The sequence below is a fragment of the Phlebotomus argentipes genome, unplaced genomic scaffold (assembly GCF_947086385.1).
Source record: "Phlebotomus argentipes unplaced genomic scaffold, Phlebotomus argentipes genome assembly scaffold_18, whole genome shotgun sequence".
In the NCBI taxonomy this organism is placed as follows: domain Eukaryota; kingdom Metazoa; phylum Arthropoda; class Insecta; order Diptera; family Psychodidae; genus Phlebotomus; species Phlebotomus argentipes.
The window spans coordinates 13410212-13435375 of NW_026776177.1; the positions used below are offsets into that span (position 1 = coordinate 13410212).

Sequence of the window (25164 nt, forward strand, 5' to 3'; positions counted from 1 at the left end):
CACATTTTCACAGCACTCGCGAGGTCGCTTTTCTAATGGCCAACTCCCGCTCCGGCGCTGTGCTGGTGGGAAGGGATCTCTGTGGCCCCCCATTTGACCCCCTCGGAATATCCATTGTGCATTCGTATAAATATCCCACGATCGATTCATGCTGCTTCATTCGAACAGTGTGATTTAGGAAAAGCACATCGAAAGCTTCGCATTTTCATTTTATCTCCCTAACTTTAACAAAAACACAAAGTCAATATGTTCAAGTTGGTGAGTGAAAACATATTTTTTCCATGTGATTCCTGTGTTGCAGAAGGAATACTGTGATTCAGTGAAATGTGACCTCTTTCATTTCAACAATAGGTCTTGGCTCTGTCTCTCCTCGTCGCCGCCGCTTCGGCCGGATACGCCGGATACGCTGGATACCCATACGCCGCATCTTACGCCGCTCCTTATGCTTACGGAGCTCACTATGGAGCTCACTACGGAACTGCCTACGGTAGCCATCTCGGTGCCTACCATGCCGCCCCTGCCGTTGCCGCCTACCACTCTCCTCTCGCTTACCACGCTCCCGTTGTGAAGACCGTCGCCGCCGCCCCTGTTGCCTATGCCGCCCCTGTTGTCAAGACCGTGGCCGCCCCAGTCGCCTACCATGCCCCAGTTGCCGTCAAGGCTGCCGTCCCTCTTGCCACGTCCTACGCCAACACCTATAAGGTAGGATTCGAACTCTGCTGTCGCTCTCGACGGCCTCTTCTTACATCTGATTCGCTTAATTCGGCTCAATTCATCTCCTTCGTCACTCTTTTCCATTCTCAAAAGCGAATTGCATGATAAATGTGGTGTGTCCTAACCTTTTAGGTTTCTGTTAAGGCTCCAGTCGCCTACGCTGCCCCTGCTGTCGTCGCCCATCACGCTCCCGCTGTCGCCGTGGCTCATGCCCCAGTTTACAGCGCGGGTAAGTTGCGCTTATGTGACTTTCTTGCAGATCACTTCTCATGACTCAAATCCCTTCAACTTGCAGCCTACCACGCCCCAGCTGTGACCTATGCTGCCCACGCTGCTCCCCTGGCCGTCGCCCACGGCTACTACCACTAAATAGCTCATGGACTGGAGGCGCACACCAACAACAGCACAGAACCTCTTGAGATATCATAATTTATTTTGTAATATTGTGAAAACGCTCATTTTTTGTTCATACTAACCATCCAGCAACGGGTGAGGCCCGAGGGCCTGAGAGACCCTAGGTTCTCTTCACAACGACGTGAATATCGCGTAAATGAAATCGTTGTAAATATTGCCATTTTTTGTAATGAAACCAGACAAAAACTACAAAGGGAGTTTTAAGAGAGAGTCTACATAGCAATGGACTGAAATATGATCCATCGTACAATATTAGAATGAATGTTTTACCCAGAGAAGACAAAAAGAAATATAAAAAAATAAAATCGGTTCTCTTGCAAGAAAGTTATGGTTTTTTCTTCCCGCCACCCATTCAACATTGGCTGCACATGCATTTCCAAGAGCGTGTGTGTGCAGTTCTTTCGCAATGCCCCAGAGATTCCATAAAAATATGTCTCTAAACGTCGGCACAGTTCTTATTTGAGAGTTACATATCAAAGTTACATAATTCCGACGTGTTTCTCGATCTTGTTTTCTCACTGCCTCCACTTCAGCCGTCGCGAGGCAGGAAAATGGGTGAAAATACCTTCGAAGGCGTGCATAAGTCACACACATGTTTCAGATAAACGCGAATGTTGCGCGATATTCAACATCCAAACATTCAGACAATTGTTTTTACTATTTTTCACTTGCTATTGAATCTCAAAGACTTCCAAATTGTTCTTGAATTGCTAAATGCACGACTATAAATTTTCCCCGGTGATTTACAAGTTATCAAGTTCTCAAATTCACGCAATGCTGCACCTCGAAGGTGTTTGCATGAAAGCTCACCTGCTTGACATGGAAGATTATATTGGTGTCTGTATCGTGTCAAAGATGATGAATAATTGGGATCCGGGTAAGACTACATCGCAGCATGAGACGCAATTAACACTCTACTTCTTATGTTGCCACGCCTCTCAAGATCTGTTCTCCGACACAACGTTTAGAAGAATCAATAGATTTTGTTAAGCAAATTTAATGAGATAATGCTATGGCCTAGGGACAGGCAATGCTGGCGTTATTGTGGTTTTTCCAATGCGAAAATAACACTTATTTACCTACTATATAAAATGCTCTTACCAGTGCTCCATAATAATTATAATTGTAACATAGTTGTAAATACATGTAACAATTTACTCTTCTCCTCGGGTTTACTCGTTAAATCGAGAGTAAGCGATTTAATGCGATCCTCTTTGCTTTCCTTCATGAGCTAAAGTCGACACCTCTTGATTATAAAGATAATTTTGACACATTATGAAGTCTCATTTTCATTCGCGCAGATTAAAATCTCAGCTTTAGTGAGCTCAGCTGACATAATCACCTTTTACTAGCACTTTTTTTGCTGTTATTGATACTCTGCTACCGTGAGGATCACACCTCACGCAATGCTTCTCACCTCGCTAAGCATCCGAAGCGAGACAGTAAAAGTATGAAGAAAAAGCCTTATATGTTCAAGTTTATGCTTCGTCTTTTCCCATGATTACTGGGAGGGTTTCTTTGTTGAGACAACTGGGAAGGAAATTGCTTGCTCAGGTGTCAAGTCTATTCTCATTCAATGTTTATGTCAATCTATCGAGGAAACCACAAAAGCTCCACACAATTGACCTCCTCGCGCCTCTTTGTCTCACCGTCTGCACAACCTTGTAAAGGTATTCATCACAGTAATTATTTTCATTACTAATCTCACACCAATCTCATTACCGCGGGCATGCAAGTGGGAATTTCAACACTTCTTCATCGTCTCTAGGAATGTTTGGAAGCTTCTAAAAACTTCTCGAGCTTGTTAGTTGATCGTGACACAAATTCTTTCATTTTTACTGTCAGCGCAAAAGAGCAGAATATTGGTATTTTGCACATAAATCTATCCTTGCATTTTCACCTTTGCTGTTAACATTTTTCCTTAAGTATAACAAAACTCATATTCATAATTTCTCAAATCCCATGCCTTCCAGCATTGCGCTTAACTTATGCTAACAGTTTGTTGTGCAATTTTTAAATGCCCGTTTTGTAGCCAATTCAGAGAAACTCGATGATGGATTTCATCACAAGAAGTTCTTCTCAATTGACTGTTTTTTGTGTTGTTGTTATTGATTCGCTCTCTGGCAAATGCGTTACAATTATTCTAGATTATATGTTCTCCCTTAGCCAGAGAGTGCAAAAGAGTGGCAATTAAAATTGCACACAACCGCCATTCGCATGTCTTTCCCCACATCGGACACTTTTGCTTTTAATTTTCTCATTCGAAAATGGTATGTGGGTCACTCAGAGACGCTCTCGGGCTGCGAAGTAGAATTGAAATGGGGATTTTTATCACTCGCCGAGACTTTTCATCCGACGTGCATTTCCATGGAATTCTCTAAATGGCCTGCACCAGTTTCGACTACACCAATTCCACCATGTCAAATTTCAATGGTGCGCTCTTCACACTTTCAAGCTCAGTCAAGTGCTTTTTCAAATCACATCCACTTAAAATGCCATTAATCTCGGGTAGTTTTTTCTTCACCAAACTACACTTTATAAATGTCTCTTTAACACTTTAATCCCACGAACTTCATATATCATCTAATCCTCAGAATATTAATAAGTTTCTTAAGCTTTATTGCCGTTGCGACATAATGCTCGAATCTCAAGGGACAACGCGTGGACAATTACGAGTTAATTCACGAGGCCTTGTTACAGTTAAACAAAAGATCTCTTGCTGTTTCTTTTCCCAAGATAATGGTAATTTTTTAAGCGGTGCGATTAAGAGAAATTACTTGTTAATAGGATTATAAATATTTCATTACCTTATTCAATGCATTAGATCACTATAGTGGATCACCTTTAATCCACATAAATTGTTCATTTTATTTATCGGTCTTATTTTAATTTATCTTACGTCTCTAAAATAAACCAGGCCAGTCTTTGCTGCATATTTCGTCGCTTCTATTAACAAGGGTCGAAAATGCATTTCTGACAATCTAATCATTCACGCTTAGAAGAACTTTACGACAGTTTAGAATATTAGTATTTACTGTTGGAGTCTCTTAGCTTTAGATACAGAATTGCAAACTTCAGTAAGGGAAATTTGCTCACGTAAAATATATACCTATTTCAATAATATTCTTAAACATTTATAATTTTTATAATTTCCGTTATAAATGAAAATGATCCGAAATGCCTAAAAATATTTCAGAAATATCAAAAATTTGTATATGGCCTTAGTTGTTATTTCACCGATTCGCTTCTGATAAGAGCAACATAAAAATCAGTAGCAATATCTGTGATCTTCGGTGAACAGCTGAGAGCATAAGTTTCGAAGGTATTCCGGGCTGAAGTTCATCTCACGAAAGGCAATAAAACCGTCATCACTCGAGAGATCGCACGGCAATTTATTGACCTTTAAGTGTGAGCGTTGATTTGGTGGGTGTGTGGCCAACGACGGCATTTACGTCATGAACCAGTGTGCGGTCGAGTAAAACGGTGAGTGGAATTAACAGTGACAATGTCTTTTTGCTCCTCATCAACGTGCGCGACAATTTGAAAGAAAACGCCATTGAGTAGGCAAAAGTGTGACCGTCTCGAGTGATCGACGATCGTTACTTCTTCATCTATCACATGAATAAGGCCATATAATCTGTTGGAATGGGCAATAAAATCACTAATAATTAACTTTTTAGCACATTAGAAACATAAATTCGGTGATAGATTACTGACTAATGTGAATTTTTGTGTAGTTTTCTGTTGTTTAAATTAATTTAAATTGTTTGTATTGTGGGAAAATGACTAAGATTAGTTCCGTTTGAAATATTTTTCAAGGTCGATCACTCACTTCGATAAGCATGTCTTTAGTTGATTACGTGTTCGGACAATAAACACGCGGAAGACCGTGTTGGCGTGGCGATACAAGAAAATCACGATCACAATATACCGATCGAACTGGAAATACACTTAATGAAATGAAGTACTTGGCAGAGATAATTTGGGTCGAACAGGCAAGATCAGTGGAAAAAATCTGTGGTTTTTTATTTCTTAATTGAAAAAATGCCTTAATATCTTTAATGATAGCAATTCTGCGATCGAATGGTTCCGTGATCACATTGATCATTCCCACTGCTTGTTTTGTTGGAACAGTCTTTAAGGTGCAAAAACCTGAATGGCAAGATTGACAGCGGAAACCGTTCTTTGTGTATTTTTAGCAATAACTTTTTTTCACTATTGTTTTCTGTAAAATATTTTACCGTCTGATGGCGTCTGTGACGTAAATGATCAACACGCGAGTCGAAGACGATCATTTTCACTCTCATTTGACCGGCAAAGAGATCGACCAGACACCGTTTTTACGCTCTGTTGCCACATCGCAATGTGTGTGAAAACGGTGATCTTGAAATTCTGCGTTAGCTAATGTTTTTTTCCTAATCTCACCCAATTGATCTCCATATGAGGTCAGATGAAAGAGCGTAAGTCAAGTATGCGCGAATGCTGAGATCGCGCAGATCAACGATCGCGCACCTTGATAGAGGCAATTTCCTCCATCCTCGCCAATACATAACAATATTATATGAGCAATTGCAACACAAAGCACGTGAAGATCAGTTCGATGAGGAATTTTATATAAATATTTCACAAGATGTGAGAAAGTGACAAAAAAGCCGCGAATTTGCACTCCAATTTAAGCAAATTAATTTATGGTATGTGGACAAATTCGTGCGTCCTCGAAGAGCCATCAAATTTAATCACACACAGAAATATAAAAAAAGAGTTTGCCTAAACGCATGCTCAGGAACTCAGCCAATAACATCGTGCAGTATTTCCTAAGTTTAGGGCGAGAAAACTTGATCATGAACTTGCAATAAAATTGCCTGCTGTTAGAAAAATTCACTTGACCGACTTAGATTTCCAACGAAACAGACAGTGAACTTCTCTAAACGATTGTGATTGATTGCTAACTGAGGAATGATGATTGTATTGCAAGGATTTATGCTATGTCGTCAGCCATTCTCTTACTTTTGTTTCAATCATAAAGCAGGACATTCAGTAATTATGAATAAATTTGACCCTTATAGTGTTAATTAAAGAAATAAACACTGGTTACATATATTTTGTTGATTAGAATAACCGACCAGGCCGAGTCTTAAGTGACTTTATGATAAAAAAAACCCATCCAATACATTCCTTGTCCACTTGTAGTAGATTCAACTCTCATTCCCAAGCTGCAATTAAACCATCAAATATATGTGGGAAATTGTCAAATTTTAAGCAGAGCAACAATGTGCTTCTGCCATTCTTTCAAAGGTGCGAAAGTTGATTAAATCCAGTAAGCTCATGTGCATTTTCCAGACGTTATGAGTCAAATTGAGCCACGAAAGACCGTGGCGTCGCTTTTTTCCTGTACCTTTTTAAAATGTCACTGGCTTTGTGAGAATTCGCAACCTCCCAGTCGTTTTTGCTCGATGGCGTTTGCAGAGAGACAAATTTTGATGGTGCGGCCCCAGGAAGCTGATGATGTAAATGTGTGTCTATGATTGATGGCAATCGATGTGAGATTTGGCTGGAGTTATCTCAAGAACGTGTTGAGACTTCATCTGGTAGCTGAGGTCGCGTCGAGGGATTAATTGGCGAATTCTCAACATACTCTGCACAAGAGCCAGAGGTGAAAGAGTCGAGGAAATTCCATGTGGCTCTCGAAGCTTTTCATGGTCACATGCGAGAGACTTTTGCGTTGTTGCTCCGGTTCTTCGTGTGCACCTTCTTTTCCACGTCACTTTTTTCGGCGACTGCCGGTGGGCTGCGGTGGGAGGGCGGGGAGAGAAAGACGTGACAACGTCTTGGACGAAAATTTTCGGGTATAAAAGCGCGCGGCAATTGTGGCAGAGTCATCAGTCAAACAGTTGAGTTCAGCCTCAAAGATAGAAATTCAGCACAGACCTCTTAAAAACATCTCAAAACTAGCCAAAATGTTCAAATTGGTGAGTTTTCCGTGGACAACAGTGCGATGGATTTCAGTGCAAAGGACTAACCGTGTATCTCTGTGATCCTTCTAGGTGGTGTTGTCTGCTATCCTGGCTGTTGCCGTCGCTGCCCCATCCGGAGTGTCCCACTATGCTGCCCCCATCCTCACCAAGGCCGTCCACTACGCCGAGCCTCTGCACGCCACCGTGGTGAAGCCCGAGCTTGAGCGCCGCACGTACGTCGAGGTTGAGCCCCAGGTGCACGTTGTCGACACCCCAGTGGTGAAGAAGGTCGCCGATGTGGTCGAGAGCATCCCCACTGCCGTGTCCCACCAGAGCTCCACCATCGTCCACAACAAGGAGCACTACGTCCGCCCCGTGCTCGCCCACGGATACGAGAAGACCATCGTCGAGGGCTCCCCCATCGTGAAGACCTACCACGAGGACACCCCCGTGCTCAAGACCTACACCGCTCCCATCGGCTACGCTCACCACTACGAGCCCCACGCCTACGCCTACGCTGCCCACGGTTACACCGCTCCCTACGCCCACACCTACGCCGCCCCCTACCTCCGCTACGGATGGTAATTCCCCTCCCGATGGACCCCAAACACCCCATCGACTGATGACGCCGTTCATCCACCACGCTATTGTTCACGCCTCCCCGAACGAAATCCACAGCCCAGAGGGTGAAAGATTAGACGATGGTGCACAATAAATTATTGAACGACCAATAGAAAAAACACTCTTTTCACTCAATCACGAGGAACTTGACCCAAAACCTCAAACTCAATCAGCCGAAACAACATCGATCCATGCAAGAAGCCCGCAAAAGACACAGCAAAACAAGCGATAATGTTGCGTGAAAATTCAAATTCCTTGACCAACAGACCAACAGAAAGAAAGAGAAATTTTGCAGTCATTTTCGTATGCAGAAATTATAATGTGACATTTCACAAGTATAATGCAATTTCATTGTGAATCACCTCAGTCAGAAGCACTGAGTTCGTAATCATATGGAAAGCAAAGAATACCTGAGGAAAACTCTCATTTGGCAGCCTTTCAAGATGAAATAATCAAAAAATAGTTAATTCGAAATGAGTATAAATTTCAGAGTCCTGTTAGAATCCAGATTAATACGTAAAAACATTATATTCCATTCACGTTTTGTTGAGGTATTTCTAAGCTTGACAAAGGATGGATCGCAAGAGTAATGTCACCGTTCATAACATTTTATTTTATCATTGAAAAAACTGACAAAATAGCAGATCAATTGGCTCATTCTCTAACTAAGGCTCTTAATACGCCTAAGCCAATAGATCTTTGTCTCAGTGCTGCCGATGACGGCAAAAGAAGCAAGAAAAGATCAAGTTCGAGACGAATGCGTGGAGGACTGTCATTGGAATAAGATTTCGCGATGGTTTTTACCTCTTTTGTTGCCCTGCAGACCAAAGTGCGCGCAGAGTAGATGAATTTTGCAATTGATCCACTTTCTGGTGTCACATACGAAAAATTAATTTGAATACAAGGTTGATATACATTTTTTTCCGCCATCCACAATGGCATTCGCAAACTGCAGGCATGATTTCTTCAATGTGGCCAATGTTATGCAAATGTTGTCAAAGACATTTTTCACAGCTCCTCTCTTGTATACCTGATTTATAGCAATTGCCACTGTTGTTCGCGGGTCATTTGCAAGTTTCGTCCATCGATCAGAGTTGAGAGACTCGCTGTGAAGATTGATGCAACGAAGATGGCTAATTAAGTCGATATGCGAGACGATTGAATCGCGACCAGCCTCATGATTTATTGACCTTTGTCACGCTCATTAAAGTATGAGTGAGTTTTTGAAACACAGCAAATTCCCAGCTATTTTTATCAGCACTTTAGTGCTTGTTAACGAAATGTTTGTAGAGGAAAAAAACTAATTGATTATAAACTAATTCGATTCATATATGCAGCATACATAACATGTGACGTTGCGACCTCATAAGTCGCCTATGTAAATGTTAGAGGCAGAACTGAAGTGATACAAATACAGTGGAAGGAGAAAAGGTGTGTCGACTACTTAAGAATGGAAATTAGCATAAGTGTGTGTATTTAATCATTATCTCAAGAAGCTGATTTAGAAATCAGTGGCTATGATTAAGTGACTCTCTTGCGATTCTGCACAAAATCCACTTCAATCGTTCCATCCTCTGGCTGATAAATCTCTGCGAGTGAGTGGATGAATTTAATTGCTGATCTATTCGCGCAATTAAGCTTAAGCCATGCTGGCGGATGTGTTGGTTGCGGAGTCTGTGGCGACCTGAAAACTAATCCACTCGAGAAAAGGTATATGTTGCCGCCAAGGTCGTCGCGTGACGAGATTCTTGAATTACAAGCAAGAAGGCACTTCACCATCGCTGTCCAGACGCCCAAGGAATGCCTGAAGAGCAACTACAAGTTTCCAATTCAACTGTCAATTCTCGTTTGTTGAGTTTTGGTATTTTACATCATCCTAATTCGCACTTGTGCGCTCTTTTTGCCCCTGGGACAATAAATGATATCCACTTCTGGAGATCGTATATCACAGCATAGAGAACAAGTGTTGCTTGACTTCAACAAGTTAATTTGCAGAGTTTCACAAAGACTTTAGCATTTGAGCTTGGCTTTTTTTATCCAAGCGATAAAAAGCTAATCAAATATTCATACTCAGAATTCTTGGGAGATTGATTGTGGGTAGGAATTTTCATCACCCACTAGAGCATTGTGTATCTGAAATTGTGACATGTTAAAATCTACCTTCTAATGACCTAAATTGCCGGAACTAGCAAAACAAGCAGAACTCAATGAAATCTGCGCATCGTTGAAAGTGAAATTTACTCTGGTTTAACTGCTCTCTTCGGCACATCATTAAAGGTGAGAAAGAGAACGTTAAAATTAGCAGAAAGCCCAACAAGAGTGGGAATTTGATAGACAAAGCTGTCTTTCACCCACGATTGTGGAATCAGAATATGTGACTAATTGCCTTAAATTATCTTCAACTTCTTGAATATTCATTGATGACTATTCTCAGGTCTCGGAAGCTTTTTAAAAGCCAGTCTTTTATCTTTTATTTCTGCAATGTGCGAAAAAAAAACTTCGTGGCGTCTTCATCTCTGTCCAAAGTGAAAATTCGCACAAGATTGCAACATAAATAAATTAAAATTCTCTCATCGCAATTTCCATAATCAAAACCAGCAATGTGACCCAGCTGAAGAAATTAAGTAAGATCACAGCAATTAGCAACTTATGATCTTATGCATTGTTAATGTTTTTGAAGAGTCAATTTATATGTGAGTTAATGGTGATAAATTGCACGCATAATTGTGTAATTAATACTCAGACTTGAGTTGGAGGAGGAGAAATATTATCATATTTTAATGAAAATAAACAGACATCAATCAGCAGAGGTGTTAAGCAAATTATTTTTCGCTGTATTTTCACCAACATTACAAATTTTCGCTTATTAGGAATAATATAATGAGTAAAATGGTTTACAATATAGTAAAAAGTGCAGGTAAGCACTCGCAATGTCTTAACTGATGCGATGTTGGGATTTTGCGGACAGACAAATGTTTGTGAGAGTTGTGGATAGATTTCACGTATTTTTTTCTTATTTCGAATGTTAGTTGCTTATATCTATTTTCTGGCTGAATCGATGAACGCTCGCAGAATAAGAAATAGTTTTTTTCGACTGATCACATTAAGAAGTTTTGATGTGAAAAATGTGTCTTTAACAGCATTCCAATTTAGCTTCGCTGGGGTGATCCTATTGTTTTAGTCTACTTCTTTGTTTGTTCTCATCTAGAACATTTCTCGTCTTTATCTTTAATTCCCCCACGAGCATTCTTTCAATTTGCATACTCGCCACTGAAGAAAAAGAGATGACAACACTTCAAGATTCAAGTATTTTATCATCTGCGTGCAATTGGCAACAGTCTTCCGCGATCTCCAATAGGATGCGAGGAGGCAAAAGAGACAAATAGAATCATCACTGGATCTGGACAAGAATTACCACAAATGAGATCACATGTACTTGTATTGAGTTCTGGAGCGAGCAAACATGGACATGTAGCATCGCACACAATAGGCGGGCTCCAGGCCTTATAAAAGTCCTTGCCTGACCGCACCACCGATCAAAGTATCATCCAATTCCGTAGTGTGTGCTTCTGCAAATCTCTCGGCAAACATGCTGAAACTCGTAAATATTCCCCCGGATTTTGTAGTGAGATCAGGAGTCATGTCGAATTATTCCAGGCTGTTGTTCTCGCCATTCTGGCCTACGTGAGTGCTGCTCCTGCTGTCGTCTCGGGCCCTGCGCTCGTCGCTAGGGTCGCTCCGGCTCCTGAGGCTCCTGCCAGCACCGCACACGCCACTCACGTCGCCGCTGTGGCTCCAGTGCTCACCTACGCAGCTCCACTTCCGCTCACGTACAGCGCGTACAGCGTAAGTCCACCAGCAGTGGTTAGAGTTTGAAACTTGAGTGTTGATCTGGTGTACTTCTTTCCCCGACAACAGGTGGGGTACCCGTACGCTCACACCGTCTACGCCTACTAGGCGACTAACAGTCGCTTTGAATCCAACAGTCTTGGCTTGACGAACACCCTCGCAATCGAAGAGACGGAAGTTGCTGAAGATTGATCCTCCAAACCAGCAGTTTAAAAGTCCAAAATAGAGTGATAAATTGCAATAATAAATTCTTCATCAGCTTTTAAAAATACTTTTGTGTTTTTTATTCTAAAAAAAAAACGACCGCAATAACAGTGACGTCAGATAATTGAAATATGATCATTAAATCGTGCAAAATCACCAGAGCGCAGAAAAAGCCACTTTTATTGGACTGAACTTTCTCCCGGAGCCGGAACTGGATTATGCTGCCGCCCGGTGATCATAAGATGTCCAGAACTCATTTCTCTCTCAGCATAATCCATCAGCTTTGTAAAAGAAAACAGTTACAAGCGCACAACACAATCCAGAGACCAGAAAAATGACTCATCGAGAGAAAAAGTGAAAAAAGACACACGGATTCAAATACGAATATCAACAAAACGCGTGTGGATGACTTTTTATGTTGTCCGTCATGTTCACAAACTCACGAGAGCTTGCATAATTTGTTGGCAATCGTCGGTACTCCAACGAAAGTGAAATTGTGGCGTCTCGTGCCATTAACAACCCTTCCTGCAGGGGAAATACGTGGAAATCTTACTGAATCGATCAATTACGATGCACCGATGCAGCGAAAAGACTCCTTCGGAAAATCCAAAACAATCTGGGTCATGGAACTCATGCGGCGTTTGGCGTTCGCGAATGTAAATAATTCCCAATTGAATAGTCACAAGCACAATCTCAGACATCATTATTATTATTGAAGACTTATATGGAAAAAGAGTCGAACTTAGGAGAAGTTATAATCATCTAAATTCAAGACTTATTTTGTTCTCGGAAATTTTAAGGCTATGATTTTTGTGTTTTCACCAATTTTTCTCCGTTTCTGATTATTAATTTTGTTCAATTATTCAGAAGTTGGTGATTCTCATCAGCTTCTATTTTTCGTACTTCATTGGCTTTTTATAGATTTTCTAATGCTGAATCGATCTAATCTATAAAAGTGCTACTATTAGAATTTCACACATAGCTCAATGACCTGTTGAAAGTAAAAGTGAAGAAACTAAGCACCAATTTCAGCCCTGGAGAATTTTACTTTCGTTACTGCATCGACTGAATTGCAGACAATCAAGAGTGGATGTTGTGGTAAGTGCAGAGTTACAAAAAAAAACCTTCGGGAATCCCTTTTTCAACACCACCTCGCAATGCATTAAGACACGGTTTCCACTGAGCAGCCAAATAATCTTACATAAGACCAAGCATAAGACAATTGAGAGACACGAACGACCAACGGATTCCGGAGAGATACAATGTTAATTCTCTCTTCAACTTATGATGTATCGAGTCCAGAGTAGAGTGCAATGCACTTTCAGTTGATGATGTTCTTAGAGATGTTGTATGTCTTGAGAGCTTTCTTCGAATTCGGCCGGTCGAGACAGAAAAAAGTGACTAACATATTTGCTCAACAATTGTGCAATTCTGGGGTGCCCCAGAGTGAATTAAAAATCACACTCAGTCCTATTCTTCAGTTCAACGCCTTTTAGTGGCACTTGCATAACGTATTTTGCCCACCACGAGATCCGGGAAAACCCTCTCGATTCCTAGACACGCGGTCTTAGAAAAAGCGCGCGAATCGTTGGAAGGGATTTCATGGGGCATTTATATAAATCAGGCGCGATGATGTGATCAACAGAATGCGCTCAATTGCCGTGCCATCGACTTTCGGCAGCGCACGTCCGTCGCGGAACAAGGGAAAGTGTTTGGTGATTCGTCCACAAAAGAGCCAAGAAGAGTGACTCCGGAGGAGAAAAGTTGGTGGGATTCTGTATAAATTCGACCGGCGAGTGAAATTTCGCTTTAGTTGTCTCAAGTTTTGAGACTCGAACGGATTACAGTGATCGTGAACTGGACTGAGACCGTCTTTGTGTTTCGGGCGTGACAAAGTGAAATTGTGTGTGGCTTCAGGAGCGTCATCGACAGAAGCATTCTTAGGGATTGAAGGTGGGTTATACGTTCTGGACTGTTACACCCAATTTTCGATACACTTTCTCCCATTATTTCGATCTCTCTCTTCTCTCGAAGAAGATCCATATGTGCAGCGGAAGATGCCTTAACACTTCACCTCACAAGTGAAAGGAAGCAATAATTGTCCCGAAGATCACTTTTCTCATTGTCGCCACAATGAATTTCCGCCATTTCTTCAACCGAAAGTGAAATGAAAGAAAGTGAGAATTTCATGTTTATTCAGTGGCGCCAAAAAAACTTGCCCAAAAAGACAAGATAAAGTGATCCATACAGTGTTAAATTATTTGCAGAAATACAGTCTCAAATCGTGACTTTCGAACATTTTTACCTATTTCACCTACTTTGAGATGTTCAATTATAAAATCTGTTGCATAAAAATTGATCAAATTAGCGTCTAAATGTAAAAAAAAATCTAGCATTTGCTTTCATATATTGATGAAACTCCATTAAAAAATCCATTTAATGTAATCGCATTGAAATTTCTATATTAGAAAACAACTAAACAAGGGAAAAAAACATCAAATGTATCATTGAACACATAGGACATTTTAAAAGAATTTCTTTGCTTCTTTTCTATAATTCTAACTTTATAAGAAAAAGAGAAATTTGCAAATTTAAGTGATTAAAAATTTCATGCACAGATAATAAATTTATGCACAACTAACAATTCAATCGAAATTCAAATTTGTCCAATTATGATATTAGCAAAAGATATTAAAAAATTACCCCAATCGATGTTTGTTGTCTTCATTTACAAATTGCACTCGCGCTATGACTCAATCCTGAATGAAGAAAGTTTGAAGGTGACCGAAAGAAAGTAAAAGTAATCCGAATATGAGCATCTCTTAGATCATCGTTTAGTCATAAAAACCAGTTTATAAGCGTGCCTATTGGAATCATGATCGAAATTTGCACTATGATTGCAAACACAGACCATTTGCAATGAATGGGCTAATTAAAATTCACACATTTCGCTCTCACTTCTCATCCATTCTTCCTCTGGAGTGTGTGTTGTCTTCATGTTTGTTTAAGAGTTTCTTTCTTCCCACCCACCAGAGGAAATCATATGCAAAAAGACTGCTGAAAATTTCACTTTTGCACCAAACATCGGAAAGTTACTGCATGTGTGTCTTAAAAAGGTGTTTAACTTTATGTCTTTTTGCTCTTTTCCAGCGCGCGCCAAAATGAGGAAACTCCTCTGCATAGCAATATTTGGGTGTTTAGCTCTGAGCACAGCCTTGGCTGAGGAATGGACTTGGAGTGCACCCAAGAACGAAGTGGAATTACTGATGGGTGAAGAAAAGACGCCCATTCGAAGGTCTGCAAATGTTGAGAATGATACAGTTGTGGACGAACTGGTGGACACGATTCTCTCCTCATCGAGGCAGGGAAGGAATATCGATGGATATGACGAGGTTTATAGTGATCCTAGCGTTAAGGAGGCTCTCCAAAATGGAGACGACGTGCAAGCCAGGAATATCATTAAGGATAAACTCTGCAGCTTGGGTCTTATGCAGTGTGATTTTGAAGATATTGAAGGCAAGAGACCTTATCTCCACCCGGAAGATCTCATTTATGCACAACCTGTGGCAATTCGGCCTGTTGGAAGACCCCAGCCGTCTGTGCATTATAAACCACGGCCTGGACCAATTAGAGGACCTCCTCCTCCTCCTGGCGGTCCTTATGGACCGGCTAAGCCCATGCCACCACCAAGAAAAGTGGGATATGCCCCGGGAAAACCACCCGGATACGGACCTTCCAGCAGACCATACATTACTGGTCCAGGCCCAATCTACTCGAATCCTCCTCCAGGCGCCACATCACCTCAACTCATTTATTCCCAAAAGCCACCAGGACCAATTTACGAAGGAGGAGACTCGTCTGGACCCTACGAATTTGAGAGTCCTCTTCATGGAGAGAAGATCCACTATGGCGGGGACAAGATTCACTACGAACACATTCAGGTGTGTTACTCGAGTTACTTATGGCCAATACCTTGACTTTATTAGTGTTGACATCATCTAACATCTGTTTGACTTCTTCCATTTCAGGATGGATCACCTTTCGGCAAGGACAAGCCGTCTCTTTTGGTGAACCCTGGAGGTTCAGCCCACTCAGGCGATGCAAGTGTTCAGCAACATGTTCATCATCACTACCATCACGCAGATGGTGGAATAGGGGAGAAGATCACTGTTCCGGTGCCAGTTCCTGTCCCAGTTCCCAGTAGCAACACAATCATTGGGAATGAATTCTCTCAATCGTCACACTTGGGCGCATCCTCCTCCAACGGATTCTCTCAAATCAATGGAGGCTTCTCCCCATCTTACGGAGACATTCGTCCAGTTAGTGAAAACCTTAAGAATCCAGGACCTCAAACTTTTGGATCTGCTTCAAACTCTGTTTATGGGTCATCTGCTACTTTCACTGGAAGTCAATCAGGAGGCTTCCAGTCGCCTGATTACTACAAAGGAGGGTTCAATGGAGGATTAAATGGAGGACTTAATGGAGGCCTCAATGGAGGTCTCAATGGAGGACTAAATGGGGGATTGAATGGAGGACTTAATTCTGGAATACAAGGAGCCTATTCACAGTCCCAACAATACCTTTCCCAAGCAGGACAGTATCAGGGTTACCAGGGATACAATACAGCTCGTCAAGAGAACTTCGACTGTGTTTGCGTACCATTCGATCAGTGTCCGGCTCATGAAGTTGTAGGACGAAGGGATGATCTCATCCTACCCTTAGATCCTCGGAATCTAGCTTCCGACATCGAAGCTCTGAGCGACGAAGCTGTCATCACAGATGGGAATGGCACAATGACCGTCGTTAGGGTCCCGAAAAAAGCTGAGGACATTAAGGAAGAGGACACAACAACAACTCAAGAAGAAGCAGTCACAGAGGAACCCAAGAAGATCAGCAAACGCGACGTGTCGGAAAAGAAGGCTGAAGGAGACAGCAAAGCCAATATTGAACCGGTAGGAAAACCTAATTTAATTTTTTTTCTAACTGAAACCGCTTCATTTACGCATTTACTCAATCATTGAGAGGTTCAAACCGATGGACGTAACTTCCTCTCAAGTCACTCTCAAAGCAAAACATGCAATGCACTTTACCACCAAATTCCTTTCAGAACAATCAATTACAGACTTACATGACTGACCATAAAATTGGAAAAAAAGCGCCATGGAAGAGGATGATTGACAACCCAAAAGCACACTAAAACAATATTAGCCTCCTTGACGCGACTGACCGAAATTGACGCATCATTCATAAAAGGAAAATTCATGAGGAAGATTTGAAGGCTCATTTAGGCAACATTTAACAGAAGCGTTGTATTGTTTTAGCGTCTTTTGGGTTTCAACGGCGCCAATGGGCTGAAGAAGAAGGTGGAACCGACCTTCGGCGTCTCCTTTGGCCTACCCTATCCAACCCATGGCTACCCACTGAACCCCTACGGGCCCTATCCAGCGCCCAATCCCTACTTTGGCTCCATCAGTCCCAACGGCCTCAACCTGGGTTTGGTCAACGTCAATCCGCTCGTGTCCCTGCAAGTCACCAAGGATGAGTACGGCGAGAAGGTGCTCAAGCCCCTGGTCAATGTGCACGTGACCCCAAATGAGAACATCCTACACAAAGTGGGCCATTTCTTCAACGCCAAGAAGCACGGCATCAAGCAGGCAATCCACTCCCAACACTACCACCATCACACGCACTACCCCGGCCCACATGAGATCCATCACCCTCACCACCACTACGATTCTGGCCCCTACTATGACTCTCCGCCGCCCAACTTCCGGCCCTCGTACCCCTCCTACCACGGACCAACCGGCGGATATGGATTCCCGTCCGGGCCGTCCGGACCCGGCTACTTCCGCGATTCTGGACCCGATCTCGACTACAATCCCTTCCTCTTCGATGGTCGCAGCGCGAACGTGAGCTCTCAGTACAACTATCAAAATATATACCCTCAGAATCAAAACAACTTCCTGTCCCCCGACACGAGGGAATATCGCGATGCAGGCTATGCCAATAACTACAACTACCAGACCCCTACACATCCCATTCCCGCTCAAGCTCCCGGCGCCGCTAGAGGATCCAAGAACGTTGCCTTCCCCACAAGCCGAAGAAGGCGATCGACTGATGAGAAAGAAACAGAAGAGAGGTCCATTAACACGGAAAAGGTAGAACTGAGAGCCTGAGAGTGAACTTATGTCCATCGCACCTAAGCTAATCTTCACTTCAATTGCAAAAATACTCATATTTTTGTGTTTGATTTTTCAGCGACAAGCCTTCTATCGACCACCCCAGCAGCAACTGTTGCAGCAGTGTGGGCCGAGGAGTGTGTGCTGCAGGAGACCCGCAAGGCCTCAGGCTCCTGCCAGAGGTCCCCTTGGTCAGTGCGGCGCGAGAAACGCCCAGGGCGTCAATGGACGTATCAAGAATCCTGTTTACGTGGACGGAGACAGTGAGTTTGGTGAATATCCTTGGCAAGTTGCGATCTTGAAGAAGGACCCTAAGGAGTCTGTGTACGTTTGCGGAGGAACCCTAATTGATCATCAACATATTCTTACGGCGGCGCATTGCGTTAAAACGTGAGTATTTTCAAACTTTCTTATATGTATTAAAATGTTCGCGAAACGAGATTTTAACCGGTCATTTTCCTCTCCAGATACAATGGCTTCGACTTGAGAGTCCGCCTTGGCGAGTGGGATGTGAATCACGACGTGGAATTCTATCCTTACATCGAGCGCGACATAATCGCAGTACAAGTGCATCCCGAATACTACGCTGGTACTTTGGACAATGATATCGCCGTTCTGAGGATGAACGTTCCCGTTGATTTCTCCCAGTCGCCACACATCTCGCCGGCCTGTCTGCCGGACAGGTTCTCGGACTTCACTGGGAATCGATGCTGGACCACGGGATGGGGCAAGGACGCATTTGGGGAGTTTGGAAAGTACCAGAACATCCTTAAGGAAGTGGATGTGCCTGTGATCAACGAGTTGCAGTGCCAGCAGCAGCTGAGGAATACACGCCTCGGGTACAACTACAGACTGCATCCGGGATTCATGTGCGCCGGCGGCGAGGAGGGAAAGGACGCCTGCAAGGGCGATGGAGGCGGTCCGCTGGTGTGCGAGAGGGGAGGATCGTGGCAACTGGCCGGAATAGTGTCCTGGGGCATTGGCTGCGGGCAAGTGAACGTGCCCGGAGTATACGTGAAGGTGTCCTACTATCTGGACTGGATCAACCAAGTGACCAGAAGGTTCTGAGATCATCCAAACTCAGCAGTAATGGCTAGAATTATTTATTTCCACTAATCCAGTTGATGTCTTCTCCATTCCGAGGAAGCGTGTACTAACAATTTATCATCTCATGCTCTTTGGCACAAACGCCAGAGATAAACGTGTAATGCTCGAATGCATTTTAGATTGTAAGGTAAAGTTCTCAACGAAATAAATTACCTATTTACTCACCACACTGTTTTCATAGAGTCGCGGATTTGCGGGAACTCCTAACCCCATGCCGACATCAACAGTGGGCTTTTCTCCCTCCTCCGCCATGCGATAGCATTTGTACCCTTTCCCGTTGAGTATCAGTGGGATCTGCGGATTCTCTTGTCCCGTCTCGTCCTTCACAAACTCCCGCAGCAGAGGCGGCAGATCGATGGTCCTGGGGAAGACTTTCACCTCTCTCAGAATCGGCATTCGGCAATAGTTCTCTTCCTCGTGCTTCGGAATCAATTTGTAGTCAGATTTGTACGATGTCGCCATGATTTTTAAGGGTTTGGCCAACAGCTTTCCTCTGTGGGTCTTCTCCACAGTCACCGATACCTTCCTCGCCTCCAGAGGATCCTGCAAAATAGCTTTTTTCAGCAAATATCTCATAATCAAAACAAACATTGAAACCAACCTCACTGTTCTCGACATTTGGCAGCGCTTCCACTTTGAGAATGCGGTAGTATGAAGGCTCAGGATACCTTTCGAACATGTTCCTCACAACTATTCTGCCCACGCCGAAGTTCTTCAGACTCCCCACCAACTCCCACAAGGTTTTTCCATGGAAATCAGTGGTTCTACCGAAGTATTTGATGATTTTTGGTGCGGCTTCCATCCTGAGAACAACACACGGCGAAGACCAGAAAGACACTGAATGGCATCAGCGCCTCATGCGGACTGTAGAAGCACGATAGAAAGCGCGGTAAACGAGAAGACACCAGTGGCGTAGCAAAGCCGTGAATGAAAGTTTTCACTGGTTTTCACCTTTTCTTATACTAGAAAATTTAAAATCAAACTTTACAACTTTGAATTTGACTTTAAAAGACCACACATTTTGTCATAATCTCTTAGAAAACGCTTTATTGGCTTTATTGTCAATATATTCCAACTTCTCTTGTTCTATTGTTAATCGCACTTAAAATTTCAATTAGCTTTTGCAGGAGGGAAATGTCCTAAACTATCACACAAGAAATATCATGAAGTTTTCCGGCTGGGAAAAGTAGATTTTATAAATTGTGCGCTATAAAAATGTATCATCTCTTTTCTTAGTTTAATATCGTTATAGAGGCACTTAAGAACTACTCTTGGTGAGTTGGAGTCTCGCTAAAGCTACTCATAAATGCACTTTCCAAACACTAGGCACTTGAGTTTCACTCGAAAAACTCCCGGAAGCGCTCTCGCAGCGTCTTCGTTTTGCGATTTAGAGGCGCCAGGCCTCCGAGATTCTGCACAATCCTCCGTCGGTCGCCCTGACCCTTCTCCAGCAGCCGTGCCTCGAAGATCTTGTACATCTTGTCACTCTGGCCGGCCGAGCGGGTCTTCACGAAGTGATGAAACATCGCCGTCTCCACGAACCATTCCAGAAAGATTTGAACGGACGGATTCGGATGCGAACTGATGAGCTTCTCCTTGTGTATGGGCGCGTCGTATGGGAAATTCTCGAAGATCTCAATGAAGAAGCGCAGAAAGGCCTCAGCAATGAGAACACTGAGAAGAAATTTGTCCTCATTCAGCGCATTGTACATCTCCAGCGAGACGAGAAGAGAGTTTCTTAGTTTCGCCGGGATCAGAGTCATCTCATCGCCGCAGCATTGCGTCATTCGACGACTGTCCAGATTCACCACAATTCCATCATCAATCACCATCTCGTCCACTTCACACACGCTGCCCACGAGCACAGGAAAGGGCGCCTGGCAGATCTCCAGGAGGCGATGCGGCACGACAGTGATTAGCGTGTACTGCCACTGGAAGGGATACAGAATCTCCGCTAGGGCAAGGATACAGGAAGCCACCAGAGAGACACTCTCACTGTACAGCACCACTTTGCGTTCCAGCAGAAGCGTCCCGAAGACGTGCAAGAGCAGCTCAGACCCCAGAGTGCGATGCAGAAGCCACAAATCGCTGCTCTCCAGGCGCACGTCCGACGGACGACGCAGGAAGACGAGATCACCACTCAAGAAGCTCGCCGTGGAGATGCAAGAGAAGTCAGGTGAGATTCCTGGCGGTCTAGACCTGAATGGCAAGAGAATAGGAATGAAATTGGTTGCCTTTTGGCAAGAGCAGAAGAGTCACTTACCCATTGTTGGACGCTGGTGAGAGTCTAAGGCTCAACACCTGACCAGGCGGCGGCAGTTTCAACTCCATTAAGTCCTGCAGCATTCGCGTGAACTGACTCTTGGTCTGTCCATGGCGAGACTCAATCTCTTTCAATAGCTTGAAGTAGAATCCAGGCGCTTTGGTGTCCGTGAGCAGACAATACGCCATCGGCAGGAGAATTTCGCTGTTCTCAGGCAGAATCCGCCTGCAATATCCGTACAATCTCTCGCCATTGTCATTCGTGAGAATCAGCGAATAGTCCTGACCATCCCTCGGCCGCCCTTCACTCTGCTTCGCGCCGCACGGGAACACCAGCTGCTCCAGATTCCTCGGAATGGCGCTCTCGCTGGGAAATTGACTCTTGATATGCGCCGTATTCGTAATAGAATTGAACTCCACTAGTAGACACATCCTGAACAGATCGACTTCCTTCTGACTGGGCTTAGGCACTGTCGCATCCACTGATTCTCGCCTATGAAGCGTGCCGTACAGCGTCGACGTCCTCCTCACGTACTCTCGCCTCTTCTCCGTGCAACTCCTGGACAGATTTGTACTTGGCTCCTTCCGCGTCGCCCTAATCTTCTCACCAGTCTCACCCTCTGGCGGCAGCAGTGTGATATTGGCATCGGACACGGACCCATCAAAGGCCACAGTGACGATCTCACCCACCTGGAAGAGACCGAAGAAGTGGAAGAGAGAAAAAGTTCAGTGAACTGTAAACAATCTTCTTTTTCACTTTCAATCGCCACTCCTCGCGTAACTCGAGGAAGACGACGCGGTGCGTATTGAGAAAGAGAAAAACAAGAAGTGCAGGCCAATTATTATCGATGCAGAGCCACACTTCCGGCCAACCATGGGAATGCTCGTGAAGATGAGGCAAAAAGTGTACGCGGGCAGACGAGCAGTGGCGTATAGATCGATCACGAAAACCTACTTTCATCGGAGTTCCTAGGCTTTCTAAATATAAAAGAAAGGTCCTCAGAAATTTGTATCCCCACAAATTTATGTCTTATCTAAATTATTAAGTCTATACACAGAACTACAGAATACGAGAATCGTTCGATTCTCATGAAGTTCACATGATTAACCTCGCTATTGCGAAGTAAATGAGAGCATCCATCATGACTAATCATTCATTTTTCGCACTTTTCTTCAAATCAACTTTATCAAATCCTGACTACGCCCATGTCACTGCTGCTACAATTCATTCAAGGTTCCTCGGCCTATTTGCATTCAAACGCTGAATGAGGGGCTCTGTTGGGGCGAAGAAACTCCCGTGACTCCCAAAAGAATTAATAATGGTGGGAAGTGCTCGTCAAGGGAATCACCGGAACCTTGACTTTTGCCAATTCTAATGATGAAATTCGTTGATCTCTTTGTCGCATGAAAAGGACGTTTGTTTTGATTGGCGATAAGAGGCGATAAACCAAGATCGGTCTGCAGCCAATGAGAAGTCAGCATTTCAAGGCCAAACAAATGCTGGACTGATTAGAATGGCAAGAAAACCCCTCGAAAGAGTGATTTCGGCTTAAGATTATCTTATCGGGAGCAGAAGCTTACCTGATCGTAGATCTTCTCCATGGGGCGCTCGTCCTCGCGGAGTCCCGTGACGTCCGTGCACAGATAGTGGAGTTCAGGTTTCGTTGGCGACTCCCTGAACTCTCTGCTGCTCGCTGTGGAGGCCGTAGAGCCCGCTGACGGGCTTCCGGTGCCTTCAGAGTGACTGCGCAAGTGCTCAAAGGGCTCCATGTAGATGTGCTCCGCCGCCGGACTGTTCCGGGTGGCCTCAAATGCCCTCGGCGGTTTCTTCGGTGGGGGCCCCTTTGGCAATGGGTGCTTCAGCGCCCGCAGGATGGTGTCGCTATGATCTGGCGAGCCGCCGGGCAGTGGGAAGGAGGAAATCCTGCTCCTGGCCTGCAATTTCTCTCTGAAGGCCGGACTGCGTTTGATCCTCTTCGAGCCCAATTCGCTGCCGGACAACTTTTCCGCACTGTCCACACGACGGAGAGTGAAGGCGGTGGCGGAACGCTGCAAGAGGGGGCGCTGGCCACCCTTGGCGGCCACTTTGGGGATGGTTTGATGACTTTGGTGCTCCTCCTTAAGCAAATTCTCAAACTTGCTGCACATCAACTGAACCCGCGTCGTTCCCACTTGTCCAGACATCCTCCCCAGCAAGTCTTTACATTGTAGGGCAGCACTCACTGGTTTGTGTCGCCTTTCACACACTTTTTCTCACATTTTAGGGCAATTTTCTAATAAGACGGAAAGCGATTGTTTGGTCGCGGAAACAAGTTTCAGAAATCGATGATTATATCGTTGAGGGGAAATATCGCAACGGCAGGTGGAATATCGAAACGTGTGAAACATGAAAATCTTGATGAAAATTCAATATCCGATAAGGATGCTTTACATTTTAGATTACCTGTAAACTTTTGACAAAATTCTGTGTAGAATTGAATTAGAATCATGAGCATTGCAGAGAAAATCTAGAGAAATCGGAGAGTTCTCCACGCAACGGATATTTCCTCTGTTCGATCGCAGCGGCAACTTGTGGAATTCATTGGAACTTGTAATCATGTTTTCCCTTCGCGATTGCTCAAAAATCCCCAATTTCTCACAGAAATTCATTGCATTAGCCATCACGAGCCATCGAAGATGCAGCACCGGCGCTCGGGCAGTTCAGCACTACAGCTATGGTCAGTATTCCCTTCTGATTTTATGGGAAAGTCATGATTTTCTAAAACAGGGGTTATGTTTGCAGATCGTGATCCTGCCCCGCAGTTTTTCAGCGGAAAAGTCCAGAAATTACTGAAGTCTCTGACAAGAATGGACCTGGACAAGGTGTTTCGTCGTCGGACAATGCCTAGAAATACGGTGAATTATAAATTCTTGACCACGGAACAAGTGCAAAGAGAAGTGGAAGATGGTCTCCGGAAAGCCAGAAGATTGCTCCAAATGCCTCCAGTGGTGCAAATAAAAGAGCCAGAGCACAAAATCATTTCCGATGACACAGGACTGGCCAACTACTCCACGTCTGACATAATTTTCACCGACATAACTTACGGCGTGAGCGATTTTAAGCGGAAAATTTTCATCAGGAAGGTTGATGGGAAATTGGAATCTGCTCCACAGGATGTCAGGAAGCGCTTGAATCAGATTTATTTCCCGTCGGTTGGTCGCACGATACGCACACCAAAGATGTTCGAGCCTGAGTATCTGAAGAAGTGTCTCGAAGATCACAAATATGAATTTATTCTGAACAGACTCACAGTTCAGTTTGAGCCCTACGAAAAGGACTTTCACGATGTCGCAGCCCAGACTTTTCTACACTTGAACGAGTCCCGGGAGTTTAATCAACTCCGCTCCACGCGACATTTTGGCCCGATGGCTTTCTTCCTTGCCTGGCATCGCCTCACGGACAACCTGCTTTTCGACATGATCAAGAGAGACTTCCTCATGAACGGTGTGGAATTGGTAGAACTTCAGTGCCATCTTAACAATCTTCCGTTGCCCGCTGAGGAGCTCTTCAATCAGCTGAATAGCTTGAGAGGCCAAGAAACGACGTCTGGCAGCGCTCTTGAGCATCAAATTGAGAATCAAGTGGGAAAATCCGAGGAGGAATTGACTCTGGATCGCCTATGTATGGATATTCTGAAGGAATTTGTGCAGAGTCACGCGCAAAAGAAGGCCCAACTGGAATTGGCATTGCAGACCCACGCAGAAGCTTTGGAGGAAAAGAAGCGCATTCTGGATGGCTTGAAAACCGCCCATGGAATTAATTAATTCACATCAAAGATCATGTTTAGATGAAATAGATAGTTTCACCGCTATTTAATCCC

The 25164-nt window shown here is 43.9% G+C and overlaps 6 protein-coding genes across 7 annotated transcripts; 4 read left to right on the forward strand and 2 right to left on the reverse strand.

Moving 5' to 3' along the window:
• The first annotated feature begins 161 nt into the window (after positions 1-161).
• LOC132259048 (cuticle protein 38-like) lies at positions 162-1446 on the forward strand. 2 transcript variants are annotated; one of them, XM_059756591.1, is made up of 4 exons: positions 162-258; positions 352-702; positions 847-943; positions 1010-1446. In XM_059756591.1, the coding sequence occupies exons 1-4, from the start codon at positions 247-249 to the stop codon at positions 1081-1083; spliced, it is 534 nt and encodes a 177-aa protein (XP_059612574.1). In that variant the 5' UTR covers positions 162-246; the 3' UTR covers positions 1084-1446. The 2 variants fall into 2 exon arrangements, with proteins under 2 accessions (XP_059612574.1, XP_059612575.1); XM_059756592.1 differs by having other exon boundaries at positions 859-943.
• Positions 1447-7077: 5631 nt separating this feature from the next.
• LOC132259209 (larval/pupal cuticle protein H1C-like) lies at positions 7078-7667 on the forward strand. The gene is made up of 2 exons (XM_059756762.1): positions 7078-7097; positions 7173-7667. Exons 1-2 carry the CDS (start codon positions 7086-7088, stop codon positions 7665-7667), a joined length of 507 nt encoding a protein of 168 aa, XP_059612745.1. The 5' UTR covers positions 7078-7085.
• Positions 7668-11703: 4036 nt separating this feature from the next.
• Positions 11704-19003, forward strand: LOC132259210 (uncharacterized; the record flags this gene model as incomplete). The annotated part of the gene is made up of 6 exons (XM_059756764.1): positions 11704-11767; positions 15078-15697; positions 15785-16708; positions 17078-17914; positions 18015-18325; positions 18403-19003. Coding segments are annotated over 6 exons (3357 nt in total), but the record flags the coding sequence as incomplete, so codon positions are not given.
• Positions 19004-19022: 19 nt separating this feature from the next.
• LOC132260100 (small ribosomal subunit protein mS34) lies at positions 19023-19883 on the reverse strand. Its single transcript, XM_059758029.1, has 2 exons — positions 19644-19883; positions 19023-19585 (listed from the first exon to the last, which is right to left on the reverse strand). Exons 1-2 carry the CDS (start codon positions 19842-19844, stop codon positions 19196-19198), a joined length of 591 nt encoding a protein of 196 aa, XP_059614012.1. The 5' UTR covers positions 19845-19883; the 3' UTR covers positions 19023-19195.
• A 186-nt stretch (positions 19884-20069) lies between these two features.
• LOC132259211 (DENN domain-containing protein 2D-like) lies at positions 20070-23621 on the reverse strand. The gene is made up of 3 exons (XM_059756765.1): positions 22886-23621; positions 21306-21994; positions 20070-21241 (listed from the first exon to the last, which is right to left on the reverse strand). Exons 1-3 carry the CDS (start codon positions 23486-23488, stop codon positions 20380-20382), a joined length of 2154 nt encoding a protein of 717 aa, XP_059612748.1. The 5' UTR covers positions 23489-23621; the 3' UTR covers positions 20070-20379.
• Positions 23622-23717: 96 nt separating this feature from the next.
• Positions 23718-25160, forward strand: LOC132260174 (small ribosomal subunit protein mS22). Its single transcript, XM_059758137.1, has 2 exons — positions 23718-24021; positions 24087-25160. Exons 1-2 carry the CDS (start codon positions 23901-23903, stop codon positions 25106-25108), a joined length of 1143 nt encoding a protein of 380 aa, XP_059614120.1. The 5' UTR covers positions 23718-23900; the 3' UTR covers positions 25109-25160.
• Positions 25161-25164: the final 4 nt, after the last annotated feature.

Coding starts and splice junctions, on each gene's coding strand:
- LOC132259211 (XM_059756765.1), bottom strand. CDS start 23,488: ATGTCTGGACAAGTGGGAACGACGCGGGTTCAGTTGATGTGCAGCAAG. Junction 21,995..22,885: donor TGGAGAAGATCTACGATCAG/GTAAGCTTCTGC, acceptor GGTCTCTTCCAG/GTGGGTGAGATCGTCACTGT. Junction 21,242..21,305: donor TCACCAGCGTCCAACAATGG/GTAAGTGACTCT, acceptor CTTGCCATTCAG/GTCTAGACCGCCAGGAATCT.
- LOC132259048 (XM_059756591.1), top strand. Junction 703..846: donor CCTACGCCAACACCTATAAG/GTAGGATTCGAA, acceptor CTAACCTTTTAG/GTTTCTGTTAAGGCTCCAGT. Junction 944..1,009: donor TGCCCCAGTTTACAGCGCGG/GTAAGTTGCGCT, acceptor TTCAACTTGCAG/CCTACCACGCCCCAGCTGTG.
- LOC132260100 (XM_059758029.1), bottom strand. CDS start 19,844: ATGGAAGCCGCACCAAAAATCATCAAATACTTCGGTAGAACCACTGAT. Junction 19,586..19,643: donor CAAATGTCGAGAACAGTGAG/GTTGGTTTCAAT, acceptor GCTATTTTGCAG/GATCCTCTGGAGGCGAGGAA.
- LOC132260174 (XM_059758137.1), top strand. CDS start 23,901: ATGTTTTCCCTTCGCGATTGCTCAAAAATCCCCAATTTCTCACAGAAA. Junction 24,022..24,086: donor AGTTCAGCACTACAGCTATG/GTCAGTATTCCC, acceptor TTATGTTTGCAG/ATCGTGATCCTGCCCCGCAG.